Source organism: Mesoplodon densirostris, chromosome 7 (genome assembly GCF_025265405.1).
Source record: "Mesoplodon densirostris isolate mMesDen1 chromosome 7, mMesDen1 primary haplotype, whole genome shotgun sequence".
Lineage (NCBI taxonomy): Eukaryota > Metazoa > Chordata > Mammalia > Artiodactyla > Ziphiidae > Mesoplodon > Mesoplodon densirostris.
In genome coordinates, this window is record NC_082667.1 from 24,205,622 (window position 1) to 24,229,011 (window position 23,390).

Below are 23,390 nucleotides of genomic sequence, written 5' to 3' on the forward strand. Positions count from 1 at the left end.
AGAACTCCAGCCTATGCAATTCTTCCCTCTAGTATCAAAGAGGGAATCTTGGGGTGTTTCCTAGAACGTTCTAATGTGGGCTCTTGGGCCAATAAACAGACTTCTCTTCTGGGAGACAGTGGCCAAATCTGGGCAAGGACTCAGGTTTCCCAACAGCTGTATGACCTTAGGCAAATCATTTAATCTCTTTGGGCCTCAGTTGTTTCACCAGTTAAATGAGGTCAGTTGGACTCATCCCTAAATCAGTGTTTCCTAAAATTGTTAGACGGAACGCCAGAAAACTGTACCCTACCCCTTCCTGAAATTCCACAGTGCAACTGAACACATTAAGAGGTCTGAGAAGGCCCACAGAAAAGAAACCTGCTCAGCTTTGTTTAGCCCACTGTTCCCCATTTACTCGACTACGGTACCTTTGGTCATGGCTTATGCACATCTGGTGTCAGTCTGCTTGGCCTGCTATAACAAAATACTATCAACTGGATGGCTCTTCAACAAGAATTCATTTCTCATAGTTCTGCAGGCTGGAAGTCTGAAGCCTGGTCAGGTTCTGGTAACAGCCCTCTTGTTGGCTACAGACTGCTGACTTCTCCTTGTGTCCTCACATGAGAGCTCCACCCCCATGACCTAATTACTCCATAAAGGCCCCACCTCCTAACACCATCACATCGGGGGTTAGGATTTCAACACAGGAATTTGGGGATAATTGGAATATTCAGCCCAAAGCATCTGGGGAAATGTCACTCTCCATAGAGTCTACATGAGTCTAGCTCTCCTGGCCAGCCCCAGTTCACGTGTCCCCCCTGGCCCCCCGAACCCCACTGCCACTTGCACGTGTCCACGTACATGTGCACACATATGTGCACACACACAGAGGAAGAGAAGCTGGGATTCTTAGAGGAAGCATCTTGCCGTTCTCACTGTCACTTCTTGCTTTGCTAAAATCTTATTACAATGTTAGATCTGGAAGAGGCAGAGAGATCCTCCAATCTAGTGGATTCTAGTCCTCATTTTATGAGTATTTAGAGAGGGAAGTTGACCTGCCAAATGCTGCATAGCTTATTGGTGGCAGAGGAGGAATGGCAGTTAGGTTTCCTAACTCTCTTCCCTCTTCTGGGAAGAGTAGGTAAGTGACCTACTCTTCTACCCTAAGTGACTCAAAGACCTTTTGAGTGCTATGGTCACTTATGCTGGGGCAGATGTAGCTAAAGGTGTTTCCCAGTTTTCTGCGTCAAGATGTAATTAATACCTGGAGTAACTCTGCACACGAATGCTATCAAGGTATCAGTCAGCAAGTCCACAACATTTTTGAACATCTATTTTGTGTCAGGCAATTTCATTGACATTGCTAATACAGCAGAGAACAAACAATACAAGCTTCAAAGAAGTACAGACAGTAACCATATGAACAAATAAATACATATAATTTGAGATCCTTCTAATTGACATGAAAGTGTAATTGGGTGGGTGTGGTAGAGAGGGCTAAGAAGTAGCCTTGGGGAGGAGCGAGAGGCTGCGCAGACAAGCCAGTGTGGGACAACATGAGGGCAGGCTCCACCTACAGCCCCAAGAGGACTCCATCTTGATGAGCGATGGTCATCACAATACATAGTGGTCGTAAGCTACCACTTACTAAGTTCCTCCTATGTGTCGGGCACTGTACTAAGCCCCACAGATCCAGCTGCTTCTTTAATTCCTCAGAGTTAGTTAAGGACAGAGCCAGTACTAGAACCAAGTCTGTCTGCTTCTAAAACCCAGTATTTATTAGGAGAAAGCTCATTCTATTTTCCAAGGACAGAAGACCACACATTGTTCTTTTTCCTGGAGATGCAACACTGGGGTTAAGTGGTTCTTAACGTGAACAGTTCCTCCCTAACAACTTAGGCTACATTTTACTTTTCACTTCATTCCAGCACTCTTAGTTCCACCCTCCAGAGACCCTCCCCAACACCACACACAAAATCAGTTACATCCTATTATCTGAGGCCAGTTATGTTGATACCTCGGAAGGGAGAAAAGTATGTTTTTAGGAGTGGAGATTTTGTTTTTTCCATTCTGTTCCCTCCCAGGAGGGAATCTCAGTATTTTTCCTGAAATCAGACATTGTGTGTGGGTTTAGAACTGAGTGGCTAAGGGGATGGATATGTACCACACCTTATTTATTTTCTCTTCTGTGCAAGGAAGGGTCTCAGCTGTTTTTCCTCCCAAATTGAATTCTCTTACTCTTGAAGAATGACCCAAGCAAAGACATTTCCCAAACATCTGAAATCTGAGAATTGTGCCTGGAATCCATGAGGCTCATGGTTTCCAGATGGAGAGACCGGAAGAAGAGGAGGTGGAGGAACAGAGGAAGGAGGGCGGAGGATAAAAGGCAAGGGGAAGCCTGAACTCTGGATCACTCTGCCTGTGAACCAGGCCAGGCTTCTCATTTGTTCTGCAAGTCTGCCATCTGAGAACGTGCCAGGCCCAAACAAACGCAGCAGCTGTGCACATCCTCGTGAGACTGTTCCAGTGATTACTAGGAAGTAAGTCATCGTGAAATCATCCCTTCTGAGGGCGGTGACTAACCTCGGTAGCACGATACAAAAGAAAGCCCACGGCTTGGCTATGAAGAGGGGCATAAACACTCCAGACGGATTTTCTCACCATCTCGGAAATGACAAAACACAGACACTTCTAGAAATCTTGGCTTCTTTACACCACTTAACCAGATGCTACAGTGGACCCCCAGGTGACCTAATTCTTCCTCCACATGTCTTGTCCTCATGCCAGAGGTGGGGAAAGAGGTTTAAAAGGCAACCTAGTTCTGAGTAAATTAACAGGCAAGTATAGTTTGGCCATAAGTTGGCTAGGTGTGGTCTCAGAAGGAATGCTCTTTTTTGATCAGACAGGCCAGTATCTTCTAGGGAAAAAAGGAGTTTGGGGAAAAGAGATCAGAACCCCTGTTAGCAGATAGAAATTGGTTTTTTAAGTGCTGAGAAAATACCCATTTTTATTGTCATCAGTGGTTTCTTTACCATCATGGCCACCCACAATCACCCCACTGACAGAGTCAACACCACCACCGCCACCAAGCCAAAGAGCAATCTTACTTGTCTATCATGGTTCTTCCCACTTGGAATAGGCTGAATCTGATATTAGGATATAGCCATCCAACTGGGTCAAAAGGTCCTAGAAGCCTGAATGTGTGGAGAGAAACCAAATACAGAAAATTATTTCCAATTAACACCTGCAATCTCCAGATGTCCTAATAAAATGGTGAGGCAGCAAATGGCGACCCTCAAGCCAGAGAACTACACTTGGACTCAATGTTTTCAAGAGCCAAGCCAAGTATTCAAGCTCCTCATAACCTGATCTTCTGGCCTGGGACATGTAAATGTTTAACTACATTCTGGCTTGGGGGAGAAAGCAAGCAGAGGTGAACGTATTCTGTAATGGCATGACTTCAACAGACCATTCATCTCACCCTGAGGTATGAAGGGATACTGCCTGCCTCCTCAGGCTGAGCAGTGCCCAGAATTTATGAACTTCTTCACAGTATGATGTGAATCTGGGGCCTGAGCCAGGCATTATCATCAGGAAAAGGTGGACAATTTCCCTCTCCCTCCCCACTCCTTTTCCTATTGCTGATTGTACTGTTCAGACATGAACTATGATTTAACGCCTTCTGCTGCTAAGGGTGTTACAAAATATTGGTTGCAATGTAGTCATAAAAAGTGTTTAAGTAAAAGAAAGAGAAAGACAGAAAGAAAAAAAGAAAGTAGAAAAAAGAGAAAATTATAGCAAATGTCAAAACTCATCATTACCACAAGCAGATGGATAGGCAGAGAAAAATCTTTGCCTGTATACCAAATGGAATGCAGCTGATTAACTTACATCATTTCTATATACAATCAACAGTGTTGAAAGCAGTGCATCTTGGGATAAAGGACAGTTCCAGTCACATGTTTCTCAATTTCTTTATCTCAGGGTCATCGGATCAGGGCCAGATTGCCACAAAGGGCTCAATGACCCATGGGAAGTGAATCATGTTTTCATTCCAGGGCTTAATATATGCATTACATCACTATTAGAAGCAAGTGACTCTGTGGTTGATGGCTCCAATGTGGATTAAGGTCAAAAGTGGCCCTGGAGACCAAATTCCCTAGTGAGGGTTTGCCACACAGCTCCATGTGTCCTTTGCTTCTGAATTCTTCCTTCTCCTAGCAACAACTACTAAATACCAGCTTCCCAGGCTGCTATTACGTCTACATAAGATTTATTTTTCTTTCAGCTAAGAACTGGAGAAATACAAGTAAGAACCTGGTATTACAGGTTAAATTGTTTTATACCCAACTTGTGGTGAGGGTCCAGTTTCTTTTTATTATACCCCAATTTTGCTCTAATGACTATTGCTTGAAATGAATGGACAGTTGACAGGGGCTGAGAGATAACAGGGATGCTTTAGTGATTTTTATAGTAGCAGTACTTGTTGTAACAGGATTTGACCTGTATTCTGGTTATTAGTTTTATTCATCAATTGGAAACTTGGCACTTCATTGTTCATGCCACTATATGCAAAGCACTGCAGCATGAAAGTCACTTACAAAGCTATGAAAAAACTCTCTAAACACAAGAGGCTCCTGGAACAATAAAACCTAAGGTGGGGGATGTTTTGTTTTAACTAAATATTCTGGATAGTCCAAGGTTTATTCCTTGAACCCCTAAAAGGGGAATTTGTTTCATTTTTCTTTACCTTTGTGATAGAAATATTTCTAAAATGTTTGATATGCAAATTCTTGCTTTATTCTGAGCATAACTTAGTTTCTTTAGGTGTGATGCTCAGGGTCATCACTTTGAGTATAATTACACAGTCCTATGATATAAGGTGTTTAGAAACTGAGATGTGTAAAGAGCTATTTGGGGCACTAAATGCCCCCCTAAAACAGTGCTTTTTGAGCACAGTCTACTTAAACTTTTTCTGTCTTCTCTATTGCTGTCAACTCCTTCTCCTTCTTGAGTTAAGTTTCCTCTAGAAATCTGTTTCCCGCCCTTAAATTTAATCTGCTGTAGGCTTGGAAACCAGACAGCAAACATTTAGAACTATGTGTGAAACAGGAATAAATAGGTTCTCAGTAGGTGCTTTATGGGTAGACAGATGGCCTTTCTCTTATGTGTTTGCTTCATACTATTTATTTCAACTGGTCAGAAGTCTTGTTCACTCACTTCTTAGTTCTCGGTCATTTTTGAATGGGTCCAGCAGAGGTTTCAGATTTTTCCAGTTCTGTCTCAATTACTCACTGTCAAACCACTTGTGCAGATTTCATGTTTAAGAAATAGGGAGAGGTGAAGCTGACTGAGCCATAGGTAGATGAGTTGTGAGTGACTCCCTAAAATGGTATGAAGGTTGTGGGCCATTTTTGTAAGGCAAATGGTATGCTATGGCCATGAGGGTTCAACTCAGTAAATGAACTGTAAAACAGACAAGCTCACTCTGCAGTCCCTTTCCAAGAATATGAAGCTGGCCTACTGTCAAGCTGTTGGAGACGCCTTCAAGATGTTTAATTAAATTACAGACTCAGTGCCAGAGTTGGCTGACTTTTGGGATTCTAAGACTATGGCAAAAGAAGCCATGGCTTTGCCTCTCCTGGTGATTTCATTATTTATGGCCTTGGAATAAAGGAGATAAAGCAAGTCTAATAGCTTCCTCCTTCCAAAAGTGCAGTTTCAGGTCAGAAGAGAATTTCACTGCTCACCTTAACCCTCCTTCCCTCACTGTACACTGTACTTTGCAAACTGTACAAAACAAGGCCTAAAAAAGACAAACTCCATGGAGACAAATTTGTTAAAAAATTTTTTTACAGCAGGGTTCATAAACTGCAGCTCCTCCAGACACTTGCTGGTGGGTTTTAAGGATGGATTTTAAAAACTGAATTGTAATGCCTTTAGGTAGGAATTGTACTTTCTAATTCATACAGTATCTACTTCTTGAGTTTTCACATTTTGCCTCTTGATTTCAACGCATCCTCTGCTCCTGATATTACAAACTGGACCAGAATTGCTTCATTTAGAACTTAATTCTATCTCTTCATCAGTTATATCAAATGTGTACTTCTAAGGTTCCCCAAAGATGATTTTGCTGGCCTAACTGTAATTTGCTCTATGAAGGTTTTATTTCTAGCAAATATGGTAAAAATTAAAGTTTGACCACCCCCCTGGCTGATCCAAATTGTAAAGCTTTAACGTTATTTGAAAACATCATTCAGGACCAAGCATTCTTTACTTTATAATCTACTTTGCTCAGAAAATTTAACTAGGCATGGATCATTTCACTTTGAGGGGAAAACATTTCTTTAAATAACAATGACTTTAAGTCTGTCCTTTTGCCACTCCCAGAGATCTCCTAAGCTATGCTAGAGAAGTCAGGGGCAAATGAGTGTCCCGCCTCTCATAACCAAAACGCCATCATCTCCAGCATTATCGCGGTTAACAATGCAGATCACCATGAATATTTACACCTAGCAGGGTCCTTTGTGCACAACTCTGAGAGACAAATGGTATTTCCAGTAATAGTTTATTGATTTCCAAATGCACAGGGACACTGAGTCCAAACATCCTGGAAGAGCAGTAAATCTCTCTTACAAAATAATTTACAGTATGAAAATGATATACTGAAACATTAACTAAAATGTGTAATTCCCATGAAAGACTGAGTGTTCCCTTGTTTAATGTAAAGTGTGAAAGAGGAAGATGACTGAGGAGGGAATGTGACTGTGCACAGGAAAACAGGCAGAGGACAATGCGTTTGTTGGTTCTCCCCATCCACGCAGTCTGGCCTGTCACTGTAGAAAGATTGGTCAGGTTTAAGTCCCGTTAAGTATAAATCTACTGTCCCCTCAAGGTCATATCAAGCCCAGCATGGGCTCTGCGGCACTTTTTGTACCAGTATACCCACTAGTGTCTTAATTTATTTTTATTTTCCTGCCCTGGTGCTTGTTCTGCTGTTTCTCATGTGTTCTTGGCTCCAAATGTTACTGTTTTACTAGGCAGTCCCCATGGGCCTTACAGCTCTTGGAACGGGCTGTGGTGGGGCTTCAGAAACACCGTTGGGTAAGGCAATATTAATGAGATCTGAAGCCTCCCCTGCAGGCCTTCTTTTCTCTCAGGGCTGGGCTGCGTCCATTCATAATGAGATAGATTTGTTTTTTAAACAGAAAATTCCAGTTGTGCTAGGCACACCGTAAACATGCACCTAATTTCCTTATCGAAAAGCATGTGTTGAACAGCTGCTGAGTGTGGCATTTCAGGTATTGGCAAGAGAATATTTTCTAGGTGGAGGAGAGGACTTCCTAAGCCCTGCCACTCCTATCAGTCGTGAATTCTGCAGCCGTGCCCTCAGGCCTGACTACAGTGGTCAGACTCTCAGGTCACCAAAAAGTCTGGGTGTCCAAATTTCCCATATCATTAGACACCTTGGAGTAGGGCTGGAGTGCGATTTCCCTCAGGGCTGTCACCTTGGCTCAATGCTTTAGGAGCTGACAACCTTTGCCAAGGAGTTGCTCTTCTTGTTAGCATCTTGTAAGCAAGCAACTAAGCCCCATTATCTGGTGACACTTGTAATCAGGGCTGGCAGAAACCTCTGCAGTGGTATGTGAGATAATGAGGCGGCGGCTGCTCTGAATTTCTCTTAGTTGTTAAACTGCATGTGTGTGTGTGTGTGTGTACATATACACATCAGGTGTTAGCAGGAAAGTCTGTGCTCACGGGACTTTTAATTACCATATCCTCACAGACTGGCTAGGTTTACTAAAATATGAAGATTTCCTTTTCTGCAGCAGTGTAGCAGCTGACATTTTCAAATAAAGTCAGAGGCCAGAACACGCCTCACGTTTACTATTTCTGAGAAGTTCCATACTCCTGAAGGCCTAAGAACACTGTATTTATGGGGGATGGCACCAAAAAGGAAAGGTGTCCTCCAACTCCTGGGGGCAGGCTCAAGTTAGCAATGTGTACTTAATGTATCTGCTAAAGTAGAAGAATAAGGCTACCCTGCTGCCATTTCTGAGCCTCAACTATAGCCATAAAATGTAATTTTGAAAAAGAATCCACAGTGGAATGGTCAGACTGCAGGGGGGGAACCTGCAGCCTTTTTCTCTCTCTATGTTTTAGGCATACACAGAGTTAGGAAGAGCCGGGTACAAAACCTGGCTCCAATACGTCCTAGCTGTATAACTCAAGGCAAGTGACTCTTGCCCTCCAAATCTGTATTATCATCTGAGAAATGGGTCCTCATAGGTAGTCCTCAATATTTTAAGTCATTTCCCTTTCTAGGCTGTCAGAGCAGAGACTCCAAGCAATTCTTGGAATTGCCCTGGATTTAATGACAATCAAATCAAAGGACAAACCCCCTCAGCCTCCAGATACCCAACCTCTGGAAGGGATCCAGGGATTGCTGTGAGGACCCAATGCATTCTGAAGACATTCATTACCTGCCTCCCTTGATGACTTCTCCCTAGGGATTTCTGCAAACTCTGCAGCCAGTTAGGACACAGTTGTAAGCAACTCTTACTGACCTGGTAGGAGGAAAGTCTCATCATGCTGGGGCTTAAGGCCGAGAAGCATGCCCCAGCTCTGGGGAAGCTGGTGCCACTGCAGGAAGCATCTTAGTTCTTACACTGATAAATGCTGCCGGCAGGAACTCAGGAGCCTGGGCAGAAGCTGCTGAGCTGTGTTTAATGCTTCCCTGGTTAAAGTTTTATCAGGTGCTGAAAACAGCAGGAGCCCATAAAGCAAATCTGAATCCTTTCTAAGTAAAAGCAAAAGTGCTTTCCTTGAGGATTACAGAGTATGATAATTTACTGAGACAGGCTGGCACGTATGTTTGTATTTCCATTCATATCCATTGCATAAATGCCTGGGTTTCCCAAATACTGATTTAAAGTAATAACATATGATCAGGTACGGAGGAGCCAGTGATCTGTCCATTGCTAAAATAAGGCTACTACTTGGAGATTAAACAATACTTACTGGGGAAAGACAACACAAGCTTCCAAATCCTAAAATCTTCTTAATATTCTGATTTTTAAACTCTTTTAAGAATGGCCACTGGTCCTCCTTTAGGAGTAGTTTCTTTGGATGTGGTTGGGGGTTGTAATCAGTCGTATGCCAAAATCTCCAGTCTTTGTGGGCAGAAAGGTAAAGCACCAAAAATGTCTTAGTCATTTGTTGGCCACCAGTTTGAGAGAAAAATACTTTGTTATTTTTTTTTAAACAGCCCAAACTACTCTCAGCCCCAATGTCCCAACAACATATTTAGTGAGCAAGGGTAATCCTAACCCAGAAGCATATACACCTGGTAGCTTCCTGGCCTCAAAGAAACAATCATTTCATAGCATGCACAGGAATGAACAGTGATACAGACAGGATTCCTATAGTAAGTTAGCATTGTTTCTCCCTCAAAACCATCCTGCACACACATATCAGTTGGCCCTAAAGATTTGTGATAGGTATACAGGCAGGCAGGCATGCAGGCAGGCAGGCAGGCAGGAAAAGAGGAATTTCCCTCAGTGCAGGCTCCTTTGGTTCTGCCTCAGAGGCACTAGAAGTCTAGGTCCTGAGTCAACAGAAACCCTAAGGCTGCTTGGATGTAGTTCCAATTGTACTTCTCAGAAGCAAACACCAAAATACCACTAGAGGCAGAGAAGAGGGAACACACACCCCACTCGCAAATAAAAATTCTCTGTGAAGTCTCCTATCTTTACTGTTTATGTATACATTCTATTTCATAATATAACTGTGTTTGTTTTATCTAAAAATAATGTCATTCCCTGACTCCAAACCATTTGTTAAGTAAAACTCCTGTTTCAGAAGACGCATGTTTTTTAGTTTGCAGTTTTGTATTCCGTAGTACATCATTGCTTATTTAGGGGTAAAAAACTTGGTTGTAAGGAAATGTGCTTTGGGAGTGGGGAAAGACCAGAGTCCAACCACGGTGAGTCTCTGCTCACATTACTTAAGAGGAGAGAGCCAGCGTGTGGGAGATGACCTGGAGGGGGGGACAGCCAGGGGAAGAGGTGTCCCCGCTGGAGTAAAAGGAAGGTATATCTGCCAGGAGATGGAGCTCGATTCAACACACCACAGAGGGCCAAGAATTCTCCCCACACTGCATTTAAGCCAGATTAGGCTAAACTGGGGGAGGGGGAGCAACACCTACACTGAAAATTCCCATTTGTAATACACATTCCAGACTTTCATGCTGTGACAAGACCCATAAAACCTCAGAGTCCACTCAAATAATTCAGGTTCCATCAGATCCTTTAGTGACTATTTTGGAAACTTAGGCAATGTGAGTTCAGAAATACTGATTTTGATTTCAACTTTTAATCAGATCTCTTTGGTCCTTTTTTTTTGAAAAAAAAAGTCATTTCCTTTCTATCTCTTCAATCTTTTTTTTTTTTCATTTCCACAGCACTGAATTATGAATCTGAAATCCTGGATAACCTCATGTACTAAAAATATCTCTCTATATTTCTAACTTTTAACTCTTTGTCTGTTTTCAAGCCATCCGTATTACTTCATGAAACCACATTTTCACAGATGTATTAAATGGACTTTTAGAGACTAACTATGTGGGTTGATTGGGCCCTACTTTCCCCTCATTTATTCCATGCTTCAATACGAATAAAGTGTGGTTTTATTAGCAGGTAGGGAAACAAATTCTGACTGCCCTTCAAGATTATTCCAGATCCTTCTTAATGAAGTGATACTGTTTGGGTATACAATATGACAGGGGCTGGCTTTCCTGAGTAAGTTCAAAGCAGCCATCGAGGGATTTACCTGAAGGACCCTTTAATTGCTCCTGGTTGATCAAAGGGGCGTTTTCTTTGACCTATCACGACAAGAGAATGAGAAGCACAGTCAGTAAGAGTAAAACTGGTCATTCCTTGGAGAGCTATGTGCCTGCTGTGGATCTGGGGAGGCATCTGGTGGAAGCACGTTTGTTGCTGGGCAGCTTTCACAGGAATCAGAAGCCGTTACATACACGCTGTCACATACACACAAGGGGACGGGATGATTTTCCACTGGGGATGGCAGGCCTTCATGTGTCTTCTTCTTCACTGGCACCACTACAAAGGAAAGGAGAACCAAGTGAGTTAAGAATTCACAAGAAGGGGGCAGCCTAGTCTACTGACAGAAGGCACAGGCTCTGCTGTCAGACTCCTCTGGATTCCAGCCCTAACCCTACCACTTCTGGGCACTGTGGCCGGGGGCAAGTTACTTAGCCTCTCTACATTCTGATTTCTTTATTTGACTGCAGAGATCCTGATGATAATAAAACCTACTTTCTTAGGTTACTGGAGGAATAAATAATACATATAAAATGCCTGTGCCTGGTACACAGTAAGTGAATAGCTATTTAAAGAAGCAGGTGAGGGTCATACTATTTTTTTAACTTGACAAAATAAATTGCTGGTAAAAATCAGGAGTTTGACATCCCCTAAGCCTTAAAGCCACCTATTGTTAGAAGAGAAAGGTGAAGAGAAGCTATCATTCTGCACACCAAATGGCACTTCTCACTTGGAATAAAGCCAAGGTTTTAATTCATGCCACAGGGACAGTCACTGGGTTCAGATGTCACCTCCTCAGAGAAGGTATTCTATCTAAGTCAGGCTCCCTGGTTACTCTCCATCTCTGTCTTCTTTCTTTCATAGCCCTTATCATGTCCTATAAATCATTTGTTTGCTATCTACTCTCCCCTCTACCCCCACCAGAGCATAAAAGAATAGCAATATTGTCTATTTTATCGATTACTGTTTATCTAGCACTAGGACTGTGCTAGGCATATAGAAGTGTTCAATAAATAGTTGTTTTAAAAAGAGAGTGAGAAATAAAAACAGGAAGGGAGGGAAGGAAGGAGCTGAAAGAACGGTCAGTCATGACTGCCTTGACCAGGGCATCCTAGATGTCAGTAGTATTTCAGTGGCCAAAAAATGAGTTGTGAGTCTCAGAAGCATGGCTAGAACCTCAGCTGCTCAGGGTTAGAGCCTCCCTGTCTTGGTCCTGGGAGAGAACATTGTTGCTACAAGCACTAGGGCAAGAAAAAGTCAGGGCCAGAAAAAGACTTACAAGGACACTTAGAAGGACAAAAGCAGCAAATGTGCCTAGTTTCTCCTCCTCCACCACTTCTAGAGGCCACTGTCCTTAAAATAATAACAAGAGCCAGATTGATCAAGTGTGCCAGGGGCACTGAGCTAAGCACTCCTCACCCATTCTTTCCATTAGTCCTCACAATAATCCCAGGATGTAGGGACTATTATTATTATTACTATCCCCATTTGGCAAATGAAGAAAGGGGAGCTCTGAGAGATGTAAAATCCTCGGTCACATAGTAAGGCCTGCGTCCTTAAAACTTAAGGATTAGTTTTGGCTGGATAAAGTCTGAAGCAGGCGAGTTAGGGAGCTTGGATGGGAGGTGAATCCCCCTTCCTCTGGTAGAGGCAGGAGTTAGGGAAGAGGACAGGCCTGGGGTGTACATCAGCGCCCTGCTATGACCTAGAAATGATTTTTATCTCACAAGGGATTATCTACGTCTGTATAAAAACCTGTGCTTTTTTGCATCCCTCTGGGAAAGCCTTTAAGGGAAAATATCCTAGAAAACGGACCTGTAGTACTTCTGCTAAGGGCGAAACATTTCGAGGCATGGAACGTGAAATTAAGGCACATGCACTCAGGAGCCAAAAGAACCAAGTCAGCAAGCCTCGCTATCCAAACTCTGCCCTATTTCCATTCCCTTTTCCTGCCTGCTGTCCGATCATGGGATGAAGGGTGCATGCTAGGAAGGGCTGGACAGTGGACCGTCATGAAGGAGCAGTGTTTGGTGGCATCTGTCCCAAAGGGAACAAAAAGGGTCTTTCATGAAAGCGTCTCACTAGAATCAAGACCCAGTTGGAACCGGTGCCATTGTCTCCCCTTTGGTATTAGATCCAAAGCAAGCTCAATGTGCTTTTGTCAATTTTCCTTCAAATGTGAGAGGTCTAGCATAAGCATATGCCCCTTCCTTAAACTGCGGTTCATTATTTAGCATTCTTAACTTGAGATGCATAGTTTAAAGGGTTCATGAACCTACTGGAGTTGTATACAAAGTTTTGTCTGTGTGTTCCTTGTCTGAGAGAGGTCATAATTTTTCATCATATTCACAAAGAGGTCAACAACCCCCCAAAATTGAGTATAATGAAATTATAAATAAAGTAAGTTCTTTTCGAGTTGCCAGGTCCCTTATTATAAGATGTGCAGAGTTGACTTGGGGAAAAGATCAGAAACCCTGACTGATAAAATCTTTTCTCATTATTCTAAAAGAGATCTGTTCTTGGGCCTGAATGACACAGCTCATCTCACAGTCTAAAAGCCTAAGACCTTGGAATTCCGGCATATCACTGGTTAATGTGACTACCTACTCTGTGGTAGGCATAACCCTAGGCACAACAATGAACAAGATGAAATCACAGCAGTTGCCCTCATGGACTTCAGAGCCTAGTAGCTGACAGAGGGAGGGGGGAGGGGGAGGGAGGGAGGGAGAGGGAGAGAGAAAGAGAGATAGAAAGGGGAAGGGAGGGAGAGAGACATATTTTTGTCCAGAACAGCATCTTCAAATAAATCATACTCATTTTCATAATTAATGAAATTAATTATTTTTTTTGCCACAATAAAGAAGAAAAAATCTTAACTGAATCTATAGCATACAGCTTTGTTCACCTCGTGTGTGGTCTCTCCTGGAGGGTCACATAGTATCATTAGTGTGAGGCATCATCTGAATGTCCCTTCTTCACTCTGTATATAAGCTGATCTGTGTGTTCACAGGATTTTATCTTAAATAGTCTATAGGAGTCTATACTTTCTCCACGGGAAGTAACACAGCCTTCCACCGCAGCCACTTACCCTCCTCTGAAACATCTACCACTCACACTTAGATTTATAATTGGAGTGATACTCAGAGGATATTGACATTTTGAGTGTCTGTTCTGTTATTGTTGTTCTGAGAATAAACTAACTAAGGGTGTTAGATAGGTAGCCCATTCTGTAGTAGGTATTTACCATGAGAGAAGCAGCATTATATAATGGCTTTGAAGTCACCAAACTAAACTAGGTTCAAATCCCCGCTCTGGCACTAATGAGCTGTGCAACTTTGGATGAGCTGCTCAACCTCTCTGAGTCTCAGTTTCCTTGTGGTAATACTTACTGTATATCTTACAGGGTTATTGTAAGAGTTTTATGCATTTTATGCAATATAAATACTTTAAAATGTTGGCTCCCTTCTTCAACCTGCTTTTCTTCTTATCCAGAATCAACACCTGCCTAACTTTCCTTCACCGTTGTTCTGCTGGCATCTGAAATGTTACATTCCAGAGCGAGTGCGCTCCTATCCCCAAATGTCCTTAAATTTCTGGAATGCCCTTCTTTGCTTCCTTTGAGAGATTTTTAAATGACAACTCCAGACCTACGGATACTGAATACAAAGAAAGGCTGAGTTCCATGGTTCTGACCCTTCTACTTGACAGGTCTCTAGAAAAGTCAGTCCCTGCCAAACACCGGTGAGGACATACTGAGTGAAGCCCAGTTAACTGGCCTCAGTCACAGACTGACCCAGTTTGAGAGTGCTGGTGTGTCTAAAAGCAGCGGTTTTAAAACTGTGGTACACATACCTTTGTGGTACCTAATGATTTTCCAGGAGGTATTTGGTCATTGGCAATTCAAAGGAAATTAACGTCCAGATCCTTACCTTCCATACATACTCTTTGTTAAAACTGATCTCTCCCGGAACGTGCTTGTGATCTACAGGTTCTCTCTTCAGCCACTCTCACTTTTTACAGTCACCTTACTCCTACTTCAGAAAAGAAATGCATACCCCTCATCCTCCCGAATCTCACCATGGGACAATTTTAGAATGCCTTGCTTCTAAGAGGAGCCCTATGAGAACAGGGTAAGAAATAGTGAAGGATATAATCCCTTATTTCATCTAGGTAATAAACTCTTGGCAAAGCTGTGTGCCCTTATCTGTCTATCCACAGATCTAAGAATTCATATTCAGAAATGAGATGGTTGTCATGAAATGCGTACTAATATGTTTATTTTAATTGACAAAATGAAATCAGACTTGGATCTGACAGAAAGCAAGACTGATTTGGCTGGATGGTTTGACCATGAAAACCATCTTTGCCAATGTGATTACACAGTGAATCTCGCCTGGAAATTTAATATGCTAAATCTGTAGTGCCAAAGTTTTGACAAAAATGTATATAAAGCTCGTACTATGCAGTATGTCAGAATTAACATCCTTCTCAACTATCCAAACTTGACATATAATTTCAGGAGTTAACTTAAAATGGGCAAGGAGGCACATAATGTTTTCTAAATTATTTTTGGGGGGTATAAGAACAAAAAGTGTAGCTAAAGGAACTGAGAGTTCCTAAACCATGACTGGGAGAGTGATGTGACACTTAACACCCCCTAGGGGTGGGGGTCCAGGTGACAGAATGGGATGAAGGAGCCCAGCCAGCAGAATGCTGTGCCCCCTCTGCCAGTTGGGCACGCTGCCTCATGAGCAATCCTTTCTGTCTTGTGCCTGTGAAATTGAACTGTTAGAGGCACGCCCCAAGCCCCAGTCCTATTCAGCCCCTAAGCACCTGCTCATAAAGTGATTAAGATCAAAGAGTGTTTCACTGCCTGACAAGCTTTAAGACAGTCCATATAGATAGGCAGCTCAGTTTTTCGGCTTCCGTCCCCAGAGATGGACGCTTATAAGAGGAAGTTAATAAATGAGGTGGGTAGGCACTCTGATCTCGCAAGTTAGTCTCTTTTCCTGAGAATACAATACAACTTAATTTGATGTGGTATCACTTATATCGCTGAGTCCTTGGCTATTTATTCATTATTGATGTAAAAAGCATTATTCACTTAAGAGGATGGAGAAATTAAGAGGCATCAACAAGGAAGGAAGGCTAGATTCAGCTGAGATGCAAAAAGATAGATGAAGTATTCTCCAGAAAGGACGCCACATAGGTGTCGTATGAGGAATTGATGGGAAGTCTCCATTCACCAACTGAGGCTGAGATGCTCACTTCCAGTGAGAATGTGATCGGCCTAGCTGGGGGGACGGGCCAAACGGCCAGACCCGGAAATACTCCTCCACCAGACAGAGCAGAGCTGCTACTTTTGTCCCCCATGTCACCTGTCCCAGTAGCCTGGGCTGAAAGTGAGGGGTTACTGTGCTATAAGGAATCAGAACTTACATATTTAGCTGCTGCCTGTGGAACTGATATAAATTAGTTTTAAGAGATGTAAGTGTACATTTAAAAGAGATACAAATACAAAATAAAGTAAAAAGTCCTCCCCGTTTATCCTGGGTTAACTGAGAAAAACATCAGAGGACTTCACAGTTCTAGTCCTGCCTTTGCTGTGTGACTCTGGGACCCAGTTTCCCCAGCTGGGAAATTAGGACACCTCGCGTTATAAGTGAAATTTACAAAAATTCAAACCAGACAAAAGCAAAGCTCCTTTCTGACTTAAACATTTGCTGAGCTGATTAATTAGAGCTCATTTATACTGTTTTTTTCTCTTGCTTCCTATGCACTGGATGAATTGTACTGTTTGATCAATAGCTAGTACACACCATAGTACTGTGAGCTCTATGGGCAAATGATTTCCCGTGATTTCCCAATTCATCGTGGTTCTTAAAGTCTAAAGTGGTACCAACCCTTGTTGTGCCTTCCTTCGCAAATCACAGGAAACAGGGAGAAGGGCTCTTCTCTCTCTAGATCATGTTATACTTGATCTCATGAATCCTCTCTCCTTCAGTAATGACCACTGTTCACAGACGGCCGACTTAATGTTCCAGGCACTGTGCTAAGCAATTTATATACACAATCTCACTAAACCCTAACAGTAGCTTTAGGATAAGTATTATCATCTCCATCCTACAGATCAGAGTAGTGAGGCCAAGAGAAGCTACGTGACTTGTTTGAGGTACACAGCTTGTAAATGGTAGATCCAGCTTATGCAGACTCCAGAACCCTCAGATATGAAAATGCACTCATGTAAGAAGAGAGACATAAACCTGATCTTCTGACCCCTGGTTACCCAGACAATAAGTGACAGCCATCAGAGATTAAGATCTCTGAGGTTCAATTTTTTACCTGAAAAATGGGATGATAATATCTATTTCCAAGGGTTGTTGTAATGAGTTGGAAAGTCCTTGCAAGTTCTTCTTTAAGATGAAAAAATGCCAGAAAAGGGTAGGATGACTACGGAAGGAGAAGGAAGTAGACCCTGGGTTTGTCTCTCAGCCCTCACAGCTGCCTCTGCCCCTAGAGACCGACACAGGCACCTGTGAGACAGGTCTGGGGCTCCAGGGCGGCCGCAGGTCCACACGTTGACCACAGTGCTAAGTTTGACCTCCATGTACCTTGCAACCTGTTTACCGTTTTTATAGGTGGCTGCCTTCTTGCACTCCACTTGGGGTTTCTATGGAGGATGGAAAGGCGCCAGCAGGCCTGTTCAGGCAAGGCCCTATGATAGGGAGACACTTGAACAGAAGTAACAGGCAGGCTTCTTAGCCTGCCAGTGTCCCATGTGCTCTCAGAACTCCCTTCCTTAGGACTGAGTCTTCTGTTACTGCTGCTGCTGGATTTATAATGGAATTCAAAAAGCAACTTTTTGTTTTTCGCTGATCTGTATTTTCTGTAGCAAACACATATTGCTTCTATAAAAAGAAAAAAAACCCCATAGTGTTATGCACTGGTGATAATCAACATTAACACATTGAAATATACTCATCTATACCCCTCCTATGCATATGTAAAAATATATACTTCACAGGCTCTTTCATAATCTATTTTTTTCATTCAACTATCAATCGTGAATACCTTTCCTTATCAAGAAATGTATTTCTATAAGATTATGGTCCACGATTAAGTTGTATGGATTTATCATACCTAATTATTGGACACAAATTACTGCTACCTTTTCAGTATAACCTACACCTCTCTGACACATATTTACGGTGGTGAATCTTTAGGTTCACCCTTAATTATTTCCAAAGAAAAAAATTCCCAGAAGGGAAACTCCTGGGTCAAAGTAAAAATTACAAAGATAGTACAGAGGGTTCCAATATCTAGTTTCTCTATTATTAACATCTTACATTAGTGCATTTGTTAGAATGAAACAACAAATTTGGTACACTTGTATTAATGCTAGTATTAACTGAAGTCTAGATTTTATTCAGATTCCCTTAATTTTTCCCTAATGTCCTTTTTCTGTTCCAGATTTCACCTGAGATACCACATTATAGTTAGTCATCAGCTCTCCTTAGTCTCCTCTTGGCTTTGACCGTTTCTTAGACTTTCTTGCTTTTGATGACCTTGACAGTTTTGAGGAGTATTGGTCAGGTATTTTGTAGAATGTCCCTCATTTGGGATTTGTCTGATGTTTTTCTCATGATTAGGCCATGGTTACGGGCCTTGAGAAGGAAAAATCACAGAGGTAAAGTACCATTCTCATCACATCGTACCAAGGGCACATACTATTGATATGACTTAGTGCTGTTGATGTTGACCTTGATTACCTGGCTGAGGTAATATTTGTTAAGGTTTTTCCACTGCAAAGTTACTTTTTTCCCCCTTCACATACTGTACTCTTTGGAAGGAAGTCACGATGAGCAGCCACACCTAAGAAGTGAGGAGTTATGCTCCCCCTGGTTGAAGGTAGAGTATCTACAAAAATTATTTGAAATTCTTCTGAACATGAGATTTGTCTCTTATTCATTTATTTATTTACTGAGCATTTGTTTATATCAGTATGGACTCATGGATACTTATTTTTACACTCTGGGTTATAATCCAATACTACTTGATTTATTTTGTTGCTCTAACTGTTCAGCTTTGGCCTTTGGAAGCTCTTTTAGTCCACTCCTGTGGTCCCTGACATACCCTCACCAATGTAAGGGTTGTTCTGCAGTTTTGGGGGAGCACTTCTTTACTTTCTGACACTACAAAATGCTCCAGGCTCATCTTGTATATTTTCTGCCGCAGTCCTAGAATCAGATATTTCTCCAAGCAAAGGCTATGTATTGAATATTTTTAAAAGGATTTGATATAACCCTGTTAAATTGCCCTCCAGAAATCAACTTGTACTGATTTACAATCATTACTCATACAGGTATGAGAATGCCCATTTTCCCCCACATCCTTGCCAACGTCTGGCAGTTTCAAAGTGTCTGAGGATGAGATGTGTGTGTGTGTGTGTGTGTGTGTTTCTCCTCTCTGAAATAACTTCTATGTTATTATTTGGTTTCCTGTTGAACTTCAAGAGGAAAATGCCATGGGGGCTGCAAGCTTTCCCTTTTCTCTGCCTTTCTGTTGGTCTTCCCCAACCTCCCTTCCCTTCCCCACCGCTGCTGGATTGCACAGAACTGACGACCTCCTGTTGTGAGGGCTGAAAGGAACCCTTCTCAAAGCCTCTATTAGGGCCCAGGCAATTCCAGCGGGTAGGGGAGTGAGATGCAGAAAACAGCCCAAGGGTTTACCTTCCCTGTTTCCTGCACCTTCAGGAAATCCACCCGACCCGGTTCCCTCATCTTTTCTTGGCAAGTGAATAATGGAAACCAAACCTCAAGCAGTTTCCTTCCTCAGAAATCTTAAGCATGAGATTTAATAAAATGCTGGACTCCCAATCTCCTGCTGCCTCAGCTGCTGTATCTTAGAAGTTACCAGAGGAAGAGGAGAAAAGATCAATCAACAAACACACTCTTGACATTAATCTCTAATCTCTGAATGAACAGTAGGCTTTGTTTTTCAAGGGTCCCATATTAGTTCTCAGTAGTTTTGAGTCCCATGCTGACCTTAAATTGAGGTCCAGAAGTTGCAGAAAGTCAGAAATTGGAAGCACACCAACTCTCAAAACCTGCTTCTCATGTCACAGAGGGTTATGGATGTGGATTTAAGAGATAGGAACACCTAGGTTTGAGCCACAGCTTTGTCCATTGCTAGCTGTGGGATTTTGAGTTCAGTGCTCTTACCTGGAAATGGAGGACAACTTAGTACCTACCTGAAAGAGTTATTGGAGGATTAGGTGAGGACTGATATGTAGAGCGAGTGCCGGACATAGAGAGAGAGCTTGGAATGGTCCCGGGCATCGAGAAAGTGCTCAGTACAGTTTATAGCTAGATGAAGAAATCAAGGCTAAGAGAGGCTGAAAGTTACACAGTGAGTTGACGGCGGTGAGATTAACTGAAAGTCAGAGTTTCTGGTTCCTGAAAACACCATCACACCTGCAAGCCTCACTTATTAACAAAAGAGAAGAGCTGATACTGCTGTCACACAGGCACTATAGGCATCGTTCTGTCCGGTGAATGGGTTCAAGGTTGCTTCTCAAGCCTGTTCTCTTGGTGTTTGATAATAGGCCGTTCGCTCCTAACAATGGTCAAAGCTGTAATTAATTGATTGAGTGCTTTATATGTGCCAACCACTGTGCTCAAAACCTTAGAAGCACCACCTCCCTCTCCCACTGAGTCCACCAGCCAGTTCAGTCCACTCCCACCACACTTCGATCCTGTGCCTGTCCATTCCTCTTCTCCACTGCCACCACCATCTCTTGCTTGAACTGCTGCAGTTGACTTCCGACGGGTTTTCCTACTTCTATTCTTACTTCACTACTGTTTAGCTTTCAAACTGCATTCAGAGTAATATTTTTTAAATGTGCAACAGATTATGTCACTGCTCCACTTAAAAATCCTTTGATGGCTTCCTATAGCCTTAGAATAAAGCCCGTGGCCCACAGATCCCTACATGACTTGGCCTCTGTTTATCTCTCTAACCTATTTCACGCCACTTGCCAGACACACTGGCTGTCTCTCTGCCCCTCAAATGAGCAGAGTCTGTCCCTGTCTTAAGGCTTTTGCATCTGCTGTTAAGTTTCAAAAGCTCTCCCCTCACAGCTTGGAATGCTGGCTCCTTAACACTTAGGTCTCAGCTCCAATGTCACCTTCTCTGAGGCTTTCCCTGACCAAGCAATCTAGAGTAGCCACCCACCCTACCCCTGTGCTATTACATTAGACTATTGTATTGTCTTCACAGCACTGATCACTATCTAAATTGTTTTGAGATGTAAGGGTCCTTAACTATTTTGTTCCCTGTTATATCACTAGTACCTGATAATGTGCCTGCCACCAGTGAAACCTCAACACAGTTTTTTTGAGCGAATGATCAAAACAGCCCCCCAAAGAATTATTGTTCCAGAAACATTCCAAGTCTTCCCAGGCAAACTGTGGGCAACTTGCTCGTCTCAGAGATGCTGCCCAGGAATCTCATGGACAGCTTACTATATAGGTAAGCCCAGGCTCCGCTGATTTTCTAACTCTCACTGCAATCACCAGGCACATATAACCACTGTGGGTACCAGCTGTGGATTAAATGCTGTATCATAAACGATGATTACTCTTACAAATGACTAAGCCTTACTGGTAAAGGATGTGTGTGTTTGATGGACAAGGAATGCTGTGTCACTGAGGGCAAAGCATAAGGAAGTTCATGTCCAGCCCTTTCCAAGCAAGGAAACTTGAAGAACCAATTCACCTCCATGAGGAAATGTTCTCACCTTCCTTATAAAACAGCTGCATGTTTGTCAACTTCCAGCCCTCTACAATCCAGCTGACTCAAGGCAGTCTTGGATTCCAGGACTTCAACCATTCGCCCCCTCACCCTAATGGTCTATGGAGGGAGAGAGTCATCCAGGCCAAGATGGAAATAAAGGGAAGTTTATTCACTGCTCCTCTCCTTCCTTTGGATGAAATGTCAGCTGAGTTGCAGATCCAGGAGTGGGACAGCTGTGTTAGTTATTGTGGTGGTAGCGACAGATAGTGGAAAAGCACACAACTAAGAATCAGAGACGTGGCTTCAAACCTCATTCCGGTACACAACAGCAGTATGACCTTGAGCGAGAGGCCTCTTTAAACTAAAGTTTCCATGTCTGTAAAATGAAGATAATGATACCTATAAGTACTCGCTAAATGGATGCTACTATTATTTCCTAGGCCCTGAACTAATCACTTCACCAACATTTCCACATTCAGTTTTCACAATAATAACCCTGTATAATAGCATTACCACTCTATTTTACAGATGAAAGAAGTGAAGAGTAGAGAAATGAATAACACCCCAAGTTCCACAGCTGGCAGAGCTGGAACTAGAGGGCCTGGCCCTTGTTTTTAACCACAGATGGAGGACTCAGTGTTGAGTGAAGGCAGCTATGAGGGGACTTGTGAAACCAGCTTGGCTGCATTTATCCAGCCAGGTTACTGGTAATGCCTCATTACCAGTAGCACAGATGGTAACCTCTGGTGATTGCTAATGATTTTTCCAAGGCCTCGGCAGACTCAAAACTCTAAACCGTGTACTAGAAAACTACCTCCCTGCTATAGGGGATCCCAATAGTCTCTTTTAAAGAAAGGTACAGCCAGATGTTTTCAGTTTTTTTCAACCACAGCCAGTCTGTGACTTTCCTATAGCGACCTGGCTGCAAGTTAGCCATTTCCCTCCAATTCTCACCTCGGTTCTTGTGAGCTCCAGCAAACAGAGTCATGCAAAAGGGTCTGCCACCAAGTCACCATCCCCTGGACGGAGTCTCTCTGGGTCAGACATCAGTTTCAATTTCAATTTCATTTGTCCTGAGGTGACAGGCACCCAGGTCTCACTCATTTAATTAGGTTGCATAGAAAATATCTTTCAAGGCCTCAGCTGATTTTCACTGCACCGAACTAGAGAATAAAATTGGCGTTAAGTCGAGATAATGCCTCCTTGTCTGCCTTCAGGGAACCGGTGATGAGGGTGGTCTGACAGATGCCTGCTTTGCCCTTGCAGCCTCCAGGGGTTCAGGGACTCAGCATGCCTACACGTGGCTGTATTGTAGATGTCAGTCTTTGCCACTTGAACTTCTTGGAGGCTGAGTCTGTTTCTCATTGACCATTTTACCTCGAGTGTTTAAGAACATGCCTGGTATTTAGGACACATCTGGTGGCTGGCACACAGCATCTCTCACTACCTGCCTTGGCCTAGAAGGGATTTAGCTGGTGAAGTGAAAGCTGGGGAAGGCTGACCTTCAGGGAAGAAAGTGGGTGCAGCAGGAAAGCAGACCTTCCTCCTAGGAGTGCTAAGACCTGCCTGCTAGGAGAGCGCCTGACGGAGGAGCGCAGCATGCAAGGATCGCCCACTTTGGGGAAGGACCAGAATTCCCACCCAAGCCCTCTGAACTGCGTTGACTATAGCAAAGCATCTCAACCTCCCTAAGTCTCAGCCTCTTACCTGTGACACAGGTAGTCATTCATTCGCTCTCTCAGTGAACAAATGTTTATTGAGTACTCACAATAT

At 42.9% G+C, this 23,390-nt stretch overlaps 1 protein-coding gene across 2 annotated transcripts in view; it reads right to left on the minus strand.

The window, feature by feature from the left end:
- Positions 1-1,331: 1,331 nt before the first annotated feature.
- TRIM44 (tripartite motif containing 44) overlaps positions 1,332-23,390 on the minus strand; it is a 119,923-nt gene continuing 97,864 nt past the window's right edge. For both annotated transcript variants that reach the window (XM_060103229.1, XM_060103226.1), the window contains one exon: positions 1,332-11,102. In XM_060103229.1, coding sequence (XP_059959212.1) covers positions 11,091-11,102 — 12 coding nt within the window. In that variant the 3' untranslated portion in view covers positions 1,332-11,090. The remainder of the gene's footprint in view (positions 11,103-23,390) is intronic.